The following is a 17,087-nucleotide window of genomic DNA, read 5'->3' on the forward strand; positions in this document are numbered from 1 at the left end:
CATTTTTGAATAGGGCCAATTAAAGATAACTTATGACACTTTATATCGGTGATCACGTTAGCCGTATGTCTAAAGACGAGAGTACGAAAGACATCGTCGTGACAAAAAATAAAACCGATTCTTTTTTTCAAGTTTCCAAAAATTGTGTGCCTTATCGCCCTCTTCCAAGATGGCTGAGACAGAATCAGTATCCACTCTATCTGCCGGAAATATGTGAACCTCTATGGTCCGAAAGGCTCTTTCGCGGGGTGCTTATGACGATTTCCGTAGGCTCCTCTCGCGGGGATTGGTTGTTGGCGGCCTTGCGGCTAGGCTCGTGTGCGGCGGCGGAGTCGGCAGCGGCAGTGGGGAGACTTTGGCGCGATGGTAAGAAAGGCCTGAGCGATTCCCCGAGCCTCCAGCCTCCAGGAGATCCCAGCCCTGTGCATCTGCTCACCCCATCCAGCGCTAGCGTGCTGCTCCCTGGCCCTCCAGTTTGTGGGCCGACCCTACCCCTTCCCGCCGCGGAGATGCTGGGGCTGGCACTAGGCCTCGGAGCCCGGGTCCGCCTAGCGTTGCGCTCCCGCCTGCTGCCTGGGGCGAGGCGTACGGGGGGGAGGGTGCGCTTCTTCCCGGATGCTGCTTGGTGGAGGCAGGCGAGGGGATGCAGCTCTTTCGCTCCAAACGCCCTAGCCTACTGTGGGGACAATGGCTGCGGGATGTCTGACAAACCTGTTTCCAAAGCTGACGGATTATGAAGTACTGCACCCAGAGTGTGGGCCAGGAGGGGTCGTCTCTGCTTTGTGTGTGCTTTCTCAACTAGACCCTTTTGTTTTTTATGCTCTGCCTACGAAAAAAATTACATGCATATGTATGTGTGTATGTATACATATTTTATAGTATATATTATACATATTAGACATAAAACTTTTTTCTAATCTAAGATCCCTAAGTCTCTCACTCCTCGATCCTGTTTTTATCTTTACCATTCTTTTAGGGCTGGAGGCCGAAAAATGAAAAGAAAGGCTCGTCTAGGGCTCTGGTTCCCTAGCGTCTGACCAGAGTGGTAGGGGGGTGGAGGTGGGGTTCGTTTGTGTGTGTTTTCTAAATCCAGGGAAAGGAGATGTTCACAGGGACTATGAGGAATCTTGATTACTTCCACACTTCAACTTCAGTTTTCTGCTTGCTGCAGTTTTTGTTAACGCGGAACTTTTTCAAGTTGTACTTTCCTAAGTTGAGATATTTCAGTGTTTGATCCAACATAATCTCCCAAAGAGGACTAGTAATTAGAAGATTGAGTTTTTCAGATCTTGTTTTGTCACAGCTAGCAGTGTGACCTTGGGCAAGTCATTTTATCTAATGGATTTCCTTTCTCTGCCTTTTATGTCGCTTTTGGTATTGTGTTAAAGCCTAGAAAAAAATCTGAGAAAAGTGACAGTTAATACCAACAACGACTCCTCTTTAAACAGATACCAATGATAATTCCCTATCAGTCCATGTCGAATTAAAATTAGAGTTTTTATTTAAAATGAACAGTTACTGGTTCAAAAGTTTTAAATACATTTGCTTTACAGGAAATACAAGCCTCAGTTTCTTGCTTTCCTTTTTTTGGGAGGGCAGTTTGGGAGAAGCATTTGAAGCCAATGAGCAAATTTTCTGTATTGTAATATTTCTGCAACAGTAGAATAACTATTATGTCTGTGAGGCTTTAAAAAAGTTAAAGCTAGATTGACTCTATTCCTTATAGTGAATCACAGCTGCTTGGTAATTGGAGAGAATAAGGATTTTATTGTAATTCTGCATAACTTTTCCCTGATGTAGCTTTCACAATCTTATTTTCCTGTTGTGCCAAATATGAATACATGAATATATATATGTATGTATGTATGCTTGCATATTTTATGTAAATTTTTTAGTATTGATCATTCCCTGAACAAAGAAGACCTTAAGGAAGGCAAGATCAAATCTGCCCAGACTAAGGAAAATACCAAGACATAGATGGATTTTTAATAAAACTAAAGTCCTCTGAAAATAGTTCCAAAAGGCAAATGATCAGAGGTATTGTGATCTTAACTGGTAACAGGAAAGCACTGACTTAAAAATAATAAACCATTTTGACCGGAGTTTTGTAAATTTCATCACTTTTTCTTAGTAGGTTTTTTATACTTTGGGCAGTACGTATTGAAAGTAATGAACTTTGCCACAGGTTCACCTTAAGGTCGGATATAAAAAGCAGCATACTGTGTAGTTATTTCCATATCTTTATTAAGTCAATCAGTCCTTTAATTTGCATTAGAAAAAAAGATAGTAATTACTATGGCTACTGTATAGGGCAAGCCCTTTTGCTGGAATGCTAGTGTGGTTTCTAATAAAAATTACTTCCTTCTCAACATATAACCCATTGAAACTACCCACTGAGTAGGTGGCTTACAAAAATTTGTGTAGAACAAATAACCCAATATAATGCTTCCTCTGGCTTTTAATCATTATTTTGTAAAGGCCTTGACTTGCACAGGACAGCCTCCACAACAAGGCACCTTCCAGGACAAAATGTAGTGCCAAATTGAGAAACCCTGAAGTAGAACCACTAACGAAAATATGTCCCCCATTGAGAATGAGATGAAAGACTTAAGCCTATATGCTGTTCTTCAGGTATACTGACAATTCTTAGTGTGATCATCAAGTTATTTGTGTGTGATTCTGGTATAGTAAAGCCCCTTAAGGTGTGTCATCTATTAGGTGGATAGTTTGATGGATTTTCTAAGGTAGTGTTAACTATATATACTCATTTTATATTGTCAATTTATCTTATGCCTTGATATTCAAAACTGACCCCTGGATAGCAAGTGACTCTACTCTTGTGCTAAGGTTGGAAAAAGGTAATATACATTAATAGAGTGCTTTCAATCATTATAGTGTTTCCCTTTTTCTCTCCTTGCATCAGTCCCTGCCTGAGTTTTTATTAGGGACTTGATAGGGCTCGCAATAGAAAGTGATCACTGGAGATAGAAAGCCTAAGCAGGTTTATGATCTATTTGGGAATAAACAAAAGAAAAACAATAGTGTAGGGTAGCTTATGCTGAGTACTTACAGGGAGTGAGTGCAGTAGGAGTTGGGGAAAGGGACCTTAAAGGACTGGTAGACTGACTTTAAAGAGGAATTGTGAATCCACTTCTCATGTCATACTTGGGCAAAGGCATAAATGTTGTAGGAAGAGCACCCTAATTAATAGTGTTTTAATAACAATCATGTCAGGAATGGGGATTTTATATCATACTATGAATTTCTCAAATATGAATTAGAAAGTTATGTTGAAATTACTTTTTTCCTCTTCAGTCTCACACCATTTTGCTGGTACAGCCTACCAAGAGGCCAGAAGGCAGAACTTACGCTGACTATGAATCTGTAAATGAATGCATGGAAGGTGAGTTTAAACCCTAACCAAGGAGTAGAAATCTTTGAGGTTTTTTTCCCCCTGATATTCGCTATTAGAATTAATCTCATTTAGTAATCGGTTGTTTTTTCCTCCAAATTTCTTGATTTGGTAATTAGAGCAGGAAAGTAGATGTTTAGGACTATATTTGTTAAATACTTGAAATATACAGTTTTCCCTGCTGCAAATACTTTTTTTTTTTTTAGGCATTGTTTATTTTTTTTATTGAGGTATAGTTGATATACAATAGTATATTGGTTTTTAAGTGTACAACATAGTGATTTGACAGTTGACCACATTATTAAATGCTCACCCCAACTGGTGTAGTTACTATCTGTCAACATGTAATGATGTTACAGATCAAGTGACTATATTCTCTATTCTCTACTTTCATCCCTGTGCCTTATTTGTATATGACTGAGATTTTGTGCCTCTTTAGACCCTTCACCTACTTCACCCCCTCACCCAGTCCCTCCCCCATGAAACCAACAGTCACTTCTCAGTGTCTACAACTCTATTCCCATCTTAACTTAAATCTTTAGACCTTACACTTATAATATTCAAAGATGTGGATCTGGTTTTTCTTCCCTCCATCAAGAGTTCAAATAGTTTTTGAAAAAAGAGAGAGTCTGCATTTCTTATTGTAGCCACACATGACGGCGAGAAAGAACCAGAGAAGAGGATGTGGCTAGTTTGGTACAAACAAATACTTTTTTTTTAAATCAAGTTGATGTAAATAATGAATGACTTTCCAATAGCCTCCTGTTATCATGTAAACATTCTGGTTTTGTTGTGTTTTAAATATTTTGCAGCTATACTTAAATATTCTGATTAAACTCAACACCATAGAGTTGTTAAAGCAGTCTCTAGGAGTGCCTTCAGAGCCCGGTAGTCTGCTTATTAAACAAGTAAATGTTACAGTCCTTCAAAATGCTGTTAGAAAATAAAAATTAGCTCACAGAATAAAAGCAAATGTAACCAAATCAGTATAATTTATTGTGCGTTTGATTAAGTTGATATACTCTGAAGGGAGCTATTAACCTTAATGTTTCTTTACTCAGTAAATCATTAAATGAGAGAACATAGATTGGATGTCACAAATTGGATTCACCCTTACATTAATCATTACATCAACCTGCACCCTTGCTAGCAAATTGTCCATTCTTCACTTCTTCCTATAAAGATTTTAGTCACTGTTTTTGCTGCTGGGCATGTCCTTGAATTTCCAAATTGATTGGATTGGATTGATTATCCAAAAGCTAACTGGGTCAAGACTAAAAATCTGTCTGTTTAGAGCCAACAGTGGGTAGACCTGTGAAAAATCATTTGTAATAATTAGAAACAGCTTCTAGATAGTTGGAACCATACCTTCCTAGTTGCCATCAAATTGTCCAATTTTTAATGAAGAGCAAGGCCCTTCTTTTGTCTCTTCAGGTTGTCTTCCTCTGCTGATTTCCTTACCTGCCATTAAGGTAGACTTTGTGCATACACTTCCTTAGCAGATTGTTGCCTTGCCTATATTACCGTGTGTCTTGCCAATGGATTTCAGCCCTGGGCAAGTTCACTGTGGATTCATTGTGATCAAAGAAATGACAGTAGAACATTCTTGGGGTGAAAGGGTTATACCCAACTTTATTTCCACAGTGGCAGGTCAATCACTAAAATCTCATTCACTCAGAGCAAGTCTGCGTGCAGCAAGCAGATCTCTGCCTCTGGGCCCCTCTGCCTGCACAGCAGTCCTCTGGGCCTCTGTCCTCAGTGCTGCCGCCACTCCAGCCTTAACTCTGCTCTCCTGCAGCCTTGCAGCCATACCACCATGTGGCCCAGAGCCCTGGACGGAGCGTCTTATATAGAGTCAATAGCAACATATCCACACGTGTGTAGTGAGCTAGCCAACCAGGGCCAGGTGAGAATCCTGGCCACAGGAACTTTAATTTTATCCACACCATGTTTGGTTTTTGATTCTGCCATACTCTTCACTAACCTCTTTGCTGATTTTAGTGAAGTCTGACTTTTTTTTTTAAGTAATACATTTTATTTCTAGAGCAGTTTTAGGTTTACAGAAAATAGACTTCCCATATATTCCCTCTCCTCACCTTCACAGTTTCCCCTTTTAATTACACCTTGCATTGGTGTACATTTGTTACAGTTGATGAACCAGTAACTGAAGTCCATAGATTACATTGGGGCTTATTCTTTGTGTTGTAAAGTTTCGTGGGCTTTGCCAAGCCCATGATGTCATGTATCCATCATTACAGTATCACACAGAACAGTTTCACTGCCTTACAGATTTCCTGTGCTCCACCTGTCCATCCCTCTCCACCCTACCTCCTGCCTCCAGTTTTGCATTTTTCCAGAATGTCATAGAGTTGCAGTCATTACCATGTGTAGCCCTTTCAGATTAGCTTCTTTCACTTAGCAATGTGCATTTAAGGTTCTTCTTTGTCCTTTTTCAAGATTGTTTTCACTATCCTGTGTTCTTGATACTTTCATATCAAATTTAGAATCAGCTTGTCAGTTCCTATAAAAGTAGCTAGGATTTTCCTTAAATAGAATTCGTGCCTCATACCGAATTTACCGAGTATCATAATTCCTCCAGGTGGTAAAGATACCTCTAGACAAGTGCTGGGCATAGAAGCCACAGGGCATAAATCTGCAAAGAAGTAAAAAGCTAACCTTTTCAAACAATATGGCTTCTCTCTCACTTACCAACTTTACATTTCCCTGTATGGCCCCGGAAGATGACTGGTTAGCCAGAGACGGGTAAGATTCCTCAAGGGAGGAACAACCTAAGACAGGCACAGTCGCAGGGGGGCCATCAGGTGAGAATTTGGGGATCAACAGAGGTGAGGCTCAGAACCTCACCCCCCCTGCTTTGAGAGAAATCTTCTGCATCCGTGGATGTCTTGCTGCCCTTGTCTAGCCTGGATTAATACTTAGTCCATAGGCACACACCTGATCATCTGATCATCTACATTTGCCCTCTTACAGCACTAAACTATGTTTTCTACCTTTATCTTGCATCTACCTACCACTTCAGCATTTTATTAAAAATAAAAATAATAATAATAATAAAGGGAGAAATGTGGGATCAACATATACATCAAGTACAAAAATCAAACGAATATTCATATTTGACCTGATTGTTTATAGGTCATAATGCGTGATCAAAACCGAAAGTTTCTGTGATGAATGCCCTTGTACTGTTCACCATGTAAGAATTTATTCACTATGTAAGAATTCGTTCACCATGTAAGAACTTGTTCGTTATGCTTCAGAAGATTGGAGACTGACGAGAATTAGGCTTGAGATGGATTAATGATTGTACATTGAGCATTGACCCCCCTATACTGAATTTTATTGTTGTTAACAACCATTTGATCAATAAATATGAGAGATGCCCTCTCAAAAAAAAAAAAAAAAGTAGCTTGGATTTTGATAGAGATTGTATTGAATTTGTAGATCATTTGGGAGGATCAACATCTTAATCTTAAATCTCCCAATCCATGAGTGCAAAACATTGCTCCATTTATTTAAATCACTACTTTCAATGACAGTTTGTAGTTTTCAGTGTATGTCTTCTGCTTACTTTATTAAATTTATTCCTAAGAATTTATTCTTTTGATGCCATTGTATGTGGAGCTGTTTCCTTAAAATTTCATTTTCAGATTGTCTATTGTTGGGTATAGAGATACAGTTGATTTTGCGTGTTGATCTTACATTCTGCCATCTTGTTGCACTCATTTATAGTTCTGGTGGGTTTTTTGCATGTGGTTTCCTTAGGATCTTTTGTATATAAAATCATGTAATCCATGAATAGAGATAGTTGCACTTATCCTTTCCAATCTGAATGCCTGTTATTTTTTTTTTCTTCCCAAATCACCCTGGGTAGAACCTCTAGTACAATGTTAAATACAAACAGCAAAACAGATATTCTAGAGTTCTCCTTAGTCTAAATAAGAAAGCATCTAGTCTATCACCATGAAGTATGATGGTAGTTGTGGATCAGTGCGTTTTTAAGATAAACAGTAAATTTGTTTTCCTTGTTTTGTTTTTCTTTCCACTTTGACCTTTCTAGTCAGCAATTTGTGAGTGATATTCTCTCATCCCAGTGCGGTGTAACAGAACCAATCAGAAACCCAAAGGTAGCTTCTGATAGCTTTATGGTTGAAATACCCTTCATTGGGATATTGATGAAGTCAGTTTAGAGGTACATGTAGGACCTGTGTGTACAGAATAGGATTTATTTTCCCCACATAATTAACATTTATTCACATGTCCATTCATCATAGTAGTCTTAAAAGTACTTGCTAGTAAAAATGGACTTGTTTCCATTTTGTGGGAAAGAGTGTCACTTAATAAATAATGTGCTCTTTAGATAACCATGTTAATGTGGGCTCTCTATTATCAATTTTGCTCATTTTATTGTCTTTTTTATTTGAGTACTTATATGCTTATTAGATGTACTTATGCTTTATTTACATAATCTTCACAATGGCTCTATGAAGAGATGCCGTTTTCTCCAGTAGGCAGGGTTCAGGGGTTAGAGTCAGTGGTAAAGGACAGAGCTAGGATTCAAGTCTGAATCCAGAGTCTAGGATCTTAAGTACTCTGTTATGATATTCTCTTCCTCATTGCTGATTTTGTTTTGGTTTTTCTTTGCATGGTATCAGAATTTGAAAGCAGAATAGAAAGCATCCATTTATCATCCATCATTCCCAAGTGTGGTTTTTCTTTTATTTACTCTGAAGCTTTAGGAATATCTATTGAAAAACCTGGTAAGATCCTCAGTGTTGTCACTTGTTTGAGCCATCATATGATGAATCTTTGAAGTCCTTTCAAATTCAATGGCCTGAAGTAATCATTTTATTGTAGGTATAAAATAGTTACCAACATTCTGGTGAGTTTACAGAATTTAAAAACTGTTGCTAGTGGCAACAGTTAAAACAAAAGTGATTGACTTATAACTGTCCTTTTCCCAGCCTGACTTTATAAAATGAATATTAACATATAACACTATTCATATTTAAAGTATGTGCAATTTTAAGATCTTGATTTTCCCCACTCTCTTAGGTGTTTGTAAAATGTATGAAGAACATCTGAAGAGAATGAATCCCAACAGCCCCTCTATCACATATGATATCAGTCAGTTGTTCGATTTTATCGATGATCTGGCAGACCTCAGCTGCCTTGTGTAAGTATTAGCCACTAGACCTCTTTAAGTTGAATTTTGTAATTGTTTAATCTGTTTGAGGTGATTTATGGTATTGGGAGATCACCTTGCCTGACATTGATCTTTGCATTTTGACTACTACCTAGTAATTAATATTTTTTCTACATGAGGCTTATAAATTAAGTTGGCAGCATAAAGCGAAAGGTCCAGGAAAATCTTAAGAACTTTGCGAAATGCTGCAGTTGGTATGCAGAAAGAATATAAACTAAGAAGTGCAAAGTCCTAGTTCTTTGTTCCTTAAACTGAATGATCTTTTTCTTAGTTTTTTTTGTTTGCCTTATTTTGTTTCCCATTACAGTTTTTGTCATAAGGCAATTAGCTTTGCATTAAGACTAAGATTATTCTACTATGACATTTTAAAAATGTACATGCACTTCTTAAATGTAGATATACATAGGACTGAGATGGAATTTAATTTTAATCCCACCTGGTGTTGACTGTCTATTTTGGGGTGTTAGAGGGTTTTTTTTCGCTTTTATGTTTTCTTTTCTCAAATTTGTCAAATGAAAATTTTTTTCCCAACATACTATGTTACAGTAATGTATATCAATGATCTATTTATTGCCTCTATTACCAAAGTAGAAATAAGTCTGTAATACTTAATCTCAACATTTTTGGATAAGAGACTTAAGTATAAATACAGATAATTTTACAGAGGAAAATGGGAGTATCTCATAATGAGATTATGTTCTGTTACCTGGAGTTTGAATTTTTAATACCTGCGAGACAGCTGTGCTGAAAGTAAATCTGTTTTTCAGTGGTGAAAAACAAATAGGTCCTACTCGCAGGCCCCTTGGTCACCACTGGCGGCAAGCATGGACTTGCTGTCTCACCAGAGGTTCCAGGTGAAAACAAGCATTTCCTTGGAATTTTTGAGTTTTGTTTTCTATACCTCTTCATTGTGTTTCTAGCCATTTTACTTTGCTCACTCAAAACATTCCAGTGATCCAATTCTGGTCTTTAATGAAATGTGTTAAGAAAGTTTTATTATAACTATTTCAATATAAAAATCTCAGAAAACTGTAAGAGGCTAACAGAGCTGCAGATATTCTGCTGTGTTAGTTTGTAATGTCTGTAGTTGATCTGCTTATAGTCTGACACACAGAAAGGTGCATATACATTTCACAAATACTTATTGGGTGCCAGCTATATACTGTGTATGTTCTAGGTGCTGGGAATTGAGCAGTGAATGAAACAGGTTAAAGGAAAGCCTGTGAAGCTGCAGAGGAGTGGATGAGTGAGTGACTGGCTAGGAAATGGAGGTGAAGTTGGAGGAGCAGGGAGCAATAATATCCTAGAAGCCAGTTTAAAAGCATCTCATTACTGACAGGTCAAATAAATGAGGACTGAGAATTGATCCCTTGTTTAGCACTATGGAAGTCTTTGGTGACTTGCAGAACAGTTTTGGTAGACAGGAGTAAAATCTTTATAACTTTTAGTGCATTTAAGGTAATGAGAGGAGAGACATTGTTGGCAGCCAACGCTGAGAACTTTTTTGAAGAGTAGCTGGAAAGGATAGCAGAGAAATGAGGTTATAGGTGGAGAAAGAAATCGTTTTTTTGTTTGCTTTGTTTTTTTAAGGTGGGAAAAATAATGGCCAGTCTCCTGTCTGATGGGATGATACAGTAGAGAGAGAGAAATTAATGGCTTTAGAAAGGCTCTTGGACAATTGATAGTAACATAGGGCAGACAGATGTTGAAGCTTGGGAAAAATATTTTCTGATTGTTATAGTCATCTCAGGAAAATAGAAAGGACACCATATGAAATTAAGGTGAGGGAGGAGGTGTTGGAAGTTTGTGAGAAAAGGTAAATAATCGAGGAAGGTGAAGGGATTCAGGAAATACGTGATTATGTGGTACCTAATAAAAGAACTTAAAATGAAATTAGTTACTGTGGTGGATTTTTTTCTAGTCACGCTTAATTGTGATGGTTACAGGTGAGTCTCCACGGGCAGAGAATTAGGAAATACTTTGTGAAAAGTTGAGGGTGTACACAAGGGAGTATTGTGCATCAAATGAGCATGAACTGTAAGTGGAGGTTGGGGTGGGGTGCAGACAGAGGTAAGATCAATTAATGATAGGTACCAGTGAGGTAAAAGGATTGTTGAAGTTAGGGTGTTGGGAAGTAGTGATAAAGAATGAGATGCTTGGAATTGGGAGACTGAAGTTGCTGGTAATGACAGGAATAGGGATCTGGCCAAGGAAGGGCAGGAGAAGAGGTTATTGGAAGAAAGGCCCAAATGTTGGTAGAAGTATCTACTGAACATGAAATCACGAATAATGTATTTACTTCCTAGAACTTAATCTGAGAGCAGGGAGCTTTGATTTTATTCACTGTATCCCTAAGGCCTAGAATAGTATTTGGCACATAGTTGATACTGAGTAAAGACTGATTGTACAAATGCATGGCACCATATAATATGACTTGAAGCATAGCTTTTTAGAATTACTGGAAATCTTTTCCCTTGTTTACATTACAAAGCTGTGTAAGGTAAGAAATAACCTGGGGGCGTGGGTGAAGGAATTAAGGAAATGTGTGATTTACAAGGTCTCAACAAAAGTAAAAGAATCTAGTAAGACTTTGTTCATGCCAAATTTTGCAATGTCTTATGTTCTGAGAAATATTGACAAATGGTGTTGCGTTTTTTAATGTATTTTTCTTCTAGGTGTATTTGTTTTGGGGAATTTTCACACTTAAACACTAGTTAGGTGTTTCAGTTGTAATTTAAAATTTTTTAACAGTTCATATACATGCCCTCAATTCATTCTTTAAATGAATTATTGATTTTATTTTTTAAATTAATGGTTGTCTTTCTGATTTTATAAAAATTACTTACTGAGACATCAGGTATTATCTAAACCTGATGCTTTGGGATATGGCACTCATTGTCAACAGACAGGGAGTTACTTAAAGCCAAGAATCATGTTTTGCTCCCCTTGTGGTTAAGAGCTAGCTGGAGTTTCAGAATCAGACATAGCTTGAATCCCGACTGTCATTAGCTAGCTCTCCTGGGCAAGTCAGCCTAATATTGCTAAACATCAGTTGGCTCATTTGTAAAATGTAGATAAACTCTACCTTACAGGACTGCTTGTAAATGTCAAGCACTTGCTTAACATGGCAGTATCAGTTACATAGCAGGAACTCCATTTTTAACTCGATTTACAGAGTCAGGGCAGGGTTTTAATTTAATTGTGGAGGTTGGCTTTTTAGAATTTGCCACAAATATAGTGATACGAGTTTCAGATTCCACAAGTGAATTAAATTGTACTATTAACTAATAAAGAGGTATTGTGTTGGTTTTTGACAGTGTGAAAATTATATGCAGTAAAATAATGGTTATTAGGGACATAACTACAAGTATGTCATTAATGACAGAACATAGCATTTCTTACCTTGTGCCATTAGATGTAAACCAGAAACTATCTAGCATGCTGAAATGATTTCCAGCTACAGTAGTTCAGGTAGTATAGAAGTTAATGGTCATCTATAGTTCTTTATAATCTGTCAAAAATTGTAAACTGTAGCTATGTCTCTAATATTGCAACTTTTTGGCCTCTGAAAACTTTCAGAATCAAATTTAGGATTTAGAACCATTTTACCCATTTGATTTTTTTTCCATTTGAATAGTCCCTTTTGTTATTTGAATATTCTGAAGAAATAAAGTATTTTTCTAAGTAGGTCACCTACTGCCCTGGCAATTCCTATGACAGCACATCCTGCTTCTCTCCTTAATTTTTTAAGTCAGTATAGGGGAAATTGAATAAATAGGAATATTTTTATGACATAATTAAGCCTGTCTGTGCATTAATAGTAAAATTAATAGTAAAATTTAGGCATGAAGGACCTGTATTTTATTTATTTGAAGTCAGAATACATATTTCACAGTTCTCTGATCTGTTTTTTTTAATAGGCTTTTTATAAGATTAAAATAGCCTTTTGAATATGCAGACTTTCCTTGTTTGCTTAAGAGACAAAAGGGACGTTTTCATCCTTACTGTAATGAGGAGAGGTACTCCATAATCAGGAAGACAAGTTAGTATCAGTGAAAACACTGGCTGATTTCACTGCTCAGACCCATAGCTTCTGTTCTTATATAAACCTGCATTCACTTACTATAACACTAGGCTAAAAGATTCATTTGTACCAACAACTAGGGGTTTTATGAATGTACTTAACATTTAGTTGTCTCATATTCAAGTGCTAGTTAACACTCATCAACACACAGCTTTCCATGAAGAAAGCAATACTGCTGCTTTTTCCTGAGTTGGAAAATAGCATGCAAGTTGATGGATTTGGTCTGTTCACAGACCAAAGTGATCATAGTGGAATTGTCTGAATGAGATATTCCATCCAGATATTATAGTCCGAAAAATCATTTCCTTTTTTCAGTTCTTTTCCTGTTTTAAATATTATAGTCTGTTCTGCCATACCTGAAATAGAATAGATCAACACTTATTTAATGAGGAATCATGAACAAAGGATATTTAAAGAAAATTGTTTTACTTTGTAGAATATTTCTCCTTGTAATGAAAGGACGTTAGTAAAAAGCCAAATGTTTGTCTTTTGGTTAAATTAAGCATTCTGTAAAAGTGAAAGCGTGTACATTTTAATAAACTTGATTCTGAACTTAGCATTCAGGGGAAGAATATGATAATGGTATAAAGCATTCCTACTTTGGAGTTGGTTTATTTTGCCAAAAACTGGAGCCTAGGTTTCTAACTCAGTGGTTAACAGTGAGAACTCTGGTCAGGAGTTTTAACAGTAATTGATGAATTAGGTATTTTGCTTTTCAGTGAGAGTAACTAAAGTTTCTTTGTTTTGCTTTAGGCAAACCACGTCTTAGTCTTTCTTGGGTGCCCTGTAGTGTTGCCAGCAGGTGGTGCACGTGGCTTTGAAACACTAATGTGCTTTGTATTTGTGTGATCTCTGGTTACTTACTGTCTGCTTTTTTATACTACAGCTTTAGTTTTTACCCCAAAAATGAGTTTATTCCTTAACAAGCTATATTTCAGTTGTGGGTCACCTGGAATGTTTGTTTTTTGAGTCATCTAAAGATAACTATAGTGATTGGCTATTAATACCTTGGAGTCAAAAACCCTAGAGTCCCATTGGAGCTTCATTGCTAATGCCAGTCAGTTATACTTCTCACGCTTGCTTCTCTTCTGATAACATCCGTTTTGGAGCTCATTTTGTCTTATAATAATTCTCCATCAACCTCTGGCATTGTTTATTTTTAAAAGATTGTACTAAAATACAGGTTAAGTGATTTCCTTCTGGTATAGGTTAACAGGTTTCAGGGAAGAAGCCTTTGTGGCAATAACATATTTTTAAAGGTCTTAGTTAATTCAAAATAGAGAAATCCGAAGTTTGTTTGGTTTTTTTACTTTTAATCACTGAAAGGAACCATAAAATAGTAATTGTAAGAGAAAGATATACATTTTGTGGTCATACTCTGTCAAGAAGTAGATGTATAACACATTGAACATTTAATTTAAGATCCCTAAGCCTTGCTTGGTTTCTTTTTCTGCTTTATGTACTAGGGGATCTAAAGTTCCCATCGCTTAAAGTTTATAGTTATATAGTCAACTCTTCGATGTTTTCATCAAGTTTGTATATGAGCATGTGTCTGTCTGTGCTGTCATTGGGCAGTTACAATTTGGGGTTTTAAAAACATGACAATAATTGGCCACTGTAACTTTGCTTATTCCCTTTCTCTTCCTCAGATACCGAGCTGATACCCAGACATACCAGCCTTATAACAAAGATTGGATTAAAGAGAAGATCTATGTGCTCCTTCGTCGGCAGGCCCAACAGGCAGGGAAATAATTGAGTTGGATGCATCAGGGGGATGGGGGTGGTCTTGGAACACAGGTGTGTACAGCGTGCTATAGTGGAAGTTTTGTATTATAGTAATCCTGTTTCCATTTTGGTACACTCTAGCCAGGATTGAATATAGTAGATGAAATGTGAGAATCTTGTTCAATCTGAAACCCTCATTGCCCCTTTTTTTTTTTACTTAAACATTTTTATGATAATTTAGATGGAAATTGTTCTTTGTCAGTCGATGTTGGTTCCAATCCTTTGAACTGTTCATACCTGCTTTATAACATTCACTGTACTGACCCTTCTTCATGTTGGGATGGGGCTGGTGACAGTTTAGTTACATCCTCAAGATAAAGACCTAGTGAAAAACAAATAAATGTTCTTTAGTTACATTTTCCCCCTGAGTGATTTTTTTTTTTGTCTCTGAACATTGAATTTTCTTGCAAAGCATTGTCAGTTTCAAAACCACTAGGCTACCACACAAAGAATTTGAAGAATGCTTACATACTTGCTAAATACATTTTGGTGTGGTTTATGTAAAGCTAACAAGCTTTTACCTCATATTCCTAGCCTTGTAAGTGAATCTCAGTCATAGCACCAGGGTTTGTACCTCCTGTTGGTGCAGTGATACAACCTGAAAGACTTCTTGGTGACATCGCTCATCTGCAGCAGCCAGGCATGGTCCTCCACTTGGGTCATGTCCTCTCAGGGAGTCCTTGTGCCCTGCAGCAGTTGAGTGCTGATCAGCGCTCCTGTCTGGGAGCTGTAAGGGTGACGGAAAGGCCACGGAAGAGAGCAAGACAGTCTTCCTTTCAGGATGGAGAGTGTTTCTGTCACACTGACCTTAACATGCACTACATGTACCTCTAGTCATCTGGTATGTGGACATTCCCTGGTTTTGCTATTACCAGATTTGACTGATAGCCTTTAATATTTGTACGCATTATCATCTTAGTAGTTGTTTTGGAGGTTGTATGACTGGCCTTCCCTTTATCCCCACTCCCACTTCCACTTGAGGGCCTTAACTAAATTTTTTTGTTTTATGCAGAACCAAATTGTGAGTTAGTCTTTTTATTTGCTCACTTCTTCTATAGAATAATTATTCTATTAATTAAATGTCATCACCATATGAAAGGATTATTAAGATTAGGGTACCTTACAAAAAAAACCATGTTTAGCTATAGTTAATATTCCACTGTGCATCAGCGAAATTTTAAAGGTGAAATGTTCTTACAGAAAAAGAAATAGGTCCAAAAGTCAGATTATCCTTTTCACTTGGCCTGTCATGCTAATACAATTTTATTTCTCTAACAGTTATGATCTTGGCTTCATTCTTTGAAAAATATTCTAAAGCACATCTGGAGGAGAGCAGGATCCCATGATTCTCAGATATAATACAGTTTCTGGTAGTGGGCTTACAGAGGAAAATAACATTTTCCAAGGAATGTGAGGAAACATCTGGATCCTAAATGTAAGATGATGAGAGAAAATGGGGAGCAGTATTTTGAATCATATTTTATATGGTTTAAAAGGACTGGAATAAATAGGGAGCAGTGTACACTTAACTACATTCAGTATTACACAGAAGAAGAGCATAAATAGCTTGTTCATTGTTAAGGGGAAGTCAGTTATGAAACTCAAGGGTTTGGCTGAGCTACAGCTACTGCTCCCATGTTAGAGAGTTAGAGTATTGATTGGCCTTTCCCCAACCACAAATAAAACAGGCTTGATTTCTGTTTATAAAGTGATATTTTATATTGCTGCCTAATGGTGAAATCTACCAAATTATAAAATTGCTGATTCTCAAATCTACCTTATTTTACATATCTGAGAATTTCTAAAATACTTACTCACAATGCTGTTCTGTTCTTCAGTATTTGTTCTAAGAGTTACCAGAAATATAAAGGGGAGATTTTAACTATCTCACTTCACTTGCAGTTCTCTGACTTGAATTTTATTTCCAGCAACTCTCAGTGCCTTGGGCATTGTTTGAACAAGTTAGCTCTCTTACTGTTACTATGTGGGTGGGAATGGTAGTGAACTGTTTGACTTTCAGCAAGAGATGAGCAGGCAGTTTTTACTGTCCTAAAAACATTCCAGACTTTGTATTGGAGAAAGATGATAGGGCAGTTCTTAGAGTGACGTCAGCTTCATATCTGTACAGCCCCTCTATCAAATTGTTTGTACTACTTTTTGAAGATTGGAATGAAAATAGTATTAATATATGAACTGTTGAATAAATACTGCATTTGTAGGGATACATTTAGAAGACAGGTATTTCTGTTTTAGCATAATGATACTAACATTACCACTTAGGCATAGCACATATTGCTTAGGAAACTTTTACGAAAATCTTGTTTAATCATCACAGCAACACTGAGGTAGGAAATAATTCCTTTATTAATGGTGAAAAAAGAGTTTCAGATTGTTCAAGTGATTCACCCAGATCACCAGCAATACCACGATGACTTTGCTAGATGAAAAAGACATGGTCTTAACCTCAAAGATCTTGAGTGGAGTAGGAAGCCCTTGAACATGAGTAGCTGTGAGCTGTTTGAGGAACAGCCAAGTAAGCCTTCATGGCTGGAATAAAGTGGGTATTTAGGAGAATAGTGTTA

At 37.1% G+C, this 17,087-nt stretch overlaps 1 protein-coding gene across 1 annotated transcript; it reads left to right on the plus strand.

Moving 5' to 3' along the window:
• The first annotated feature begins 215 nt into the window (after positions 1-215).
• On the plus strand, positions 216-14,866 carry ERH (ERH mRNA splicing and mitosis factor). Its single transcript, XM_017651629.3, has 4 exons — positions 216-366; positions 3,316-3,403; positions 8,486-8,606; positions 14,370-14,866. Exons 1-4 carry the CDS (start codon positions 364-366, stop codon positions 14,470-14,472), a joined length of 315 nt encoding a protein of 104 aa, XP_017507118.1. The 5' UTR covers positions 216-363; the 3' UTR covers positions 14,473-14,866.
• The last annotated feature ends 2,221 nt before the right edge of the window (positions 14,867-17,087 follow it).

Source organism: Manis javanica, chromosome 8 (genome assembly GCF_040802235.1).
Source record: "Manis javanica isolate MJ-LG chromosome 8, MJ_LKY, whole genome shotgun sequence".
Classification (NCBI taxonomy): Eukaryota; Metazoa; Chordata; class Mammalia; order Pholidota; family Manidae; genus Manis; species Manis javanica.

Bases quoted from the DNA above. Each gene is read 5' to 3' on its own strand.
- ERH (XM_017651629.3), top strand. The intron at 3,404-8,485 runs GTGAGTTTAAAC...CCACTCTCTTAG, and splicing joins TGTAAATGAATGCATGGAAG to GTGTTTGTAAAATGTATGAA. The intron at 8,607-14,369 runs GTAAGTATTAGC...TCTCTTCCTCAG, and splicing joins GCAGACCTCAGCTGCCTTGT to ATACCGAGCTGATACCCAGA.